The sequence below is a fragment of the Buceros rhinoceros genome, unplaced genomic scaffold, assembly GCF_000710305.1.
Source record: "Buceros rhinoceros silvestris isolate BGI_N320 unplaced genomic scaffold, ASM71030v1 scaffold11860, whole genome shotgun sequence".
NCBI lineage: Eukaryota > Metazoa > Chordata > Aves > Bucerotiformes > Bucerotidae > Buceros > Buceros rhinoceros.
Window position 1 is genome coordinate 13,495 of NW_010389069.1, and position 294 is coordinate 13,788.

The window sequence follows — 294 nt, forward strand, 5'->3', positions numbered from 1 at the left end:
CGGGGTGAAGGGCAGGCGCACCAGCCGCTGGCAGCTCCAGTTGCCTGCCTGGGCTCTCGCTGCCCGGTTCCCCAGGGGCAGCGGGGTGAATGGGGAGGGATCCCGCCGATTTTGGCTTTCCCCTTTTCACTCTGGAGCACGTTTGCTTTTTCTCCCCAATTCTTTCTTTCTTTTAACCCCCAAGAAGTGATGGAGGTGGTAACGTTTCCTGTTTTTAAGGGAGCAGCGAGACATCTTCAGAGACGTCGGAGGACTCGGACAGCAGCCTGTCCCAGCCGCAGGTACGGCCACGGG

General features: G+C 59.9%; 1 protein-coding gene across 1 annotated transcript in view; it reads left to right on the plus strand.

Moving 5' to 3' along the window:
• LOC104490517 (chromosome unknown open reading frame, human C1orf186) overlaps nt 1–294 on the plus strand; it is a 1,297-nt gene that overhangs the window by 385 nt on the left and 618 nt on the right. The window contains exon 2 of the mRNA XM_010132815.1: nt 220–281. Coding sequence (XP_010131117.1) covers nt 220–281 — 62 coding nt within the window. The remainder of the gene's footprint in view (nt 1–219; nt 282–294) is intronic.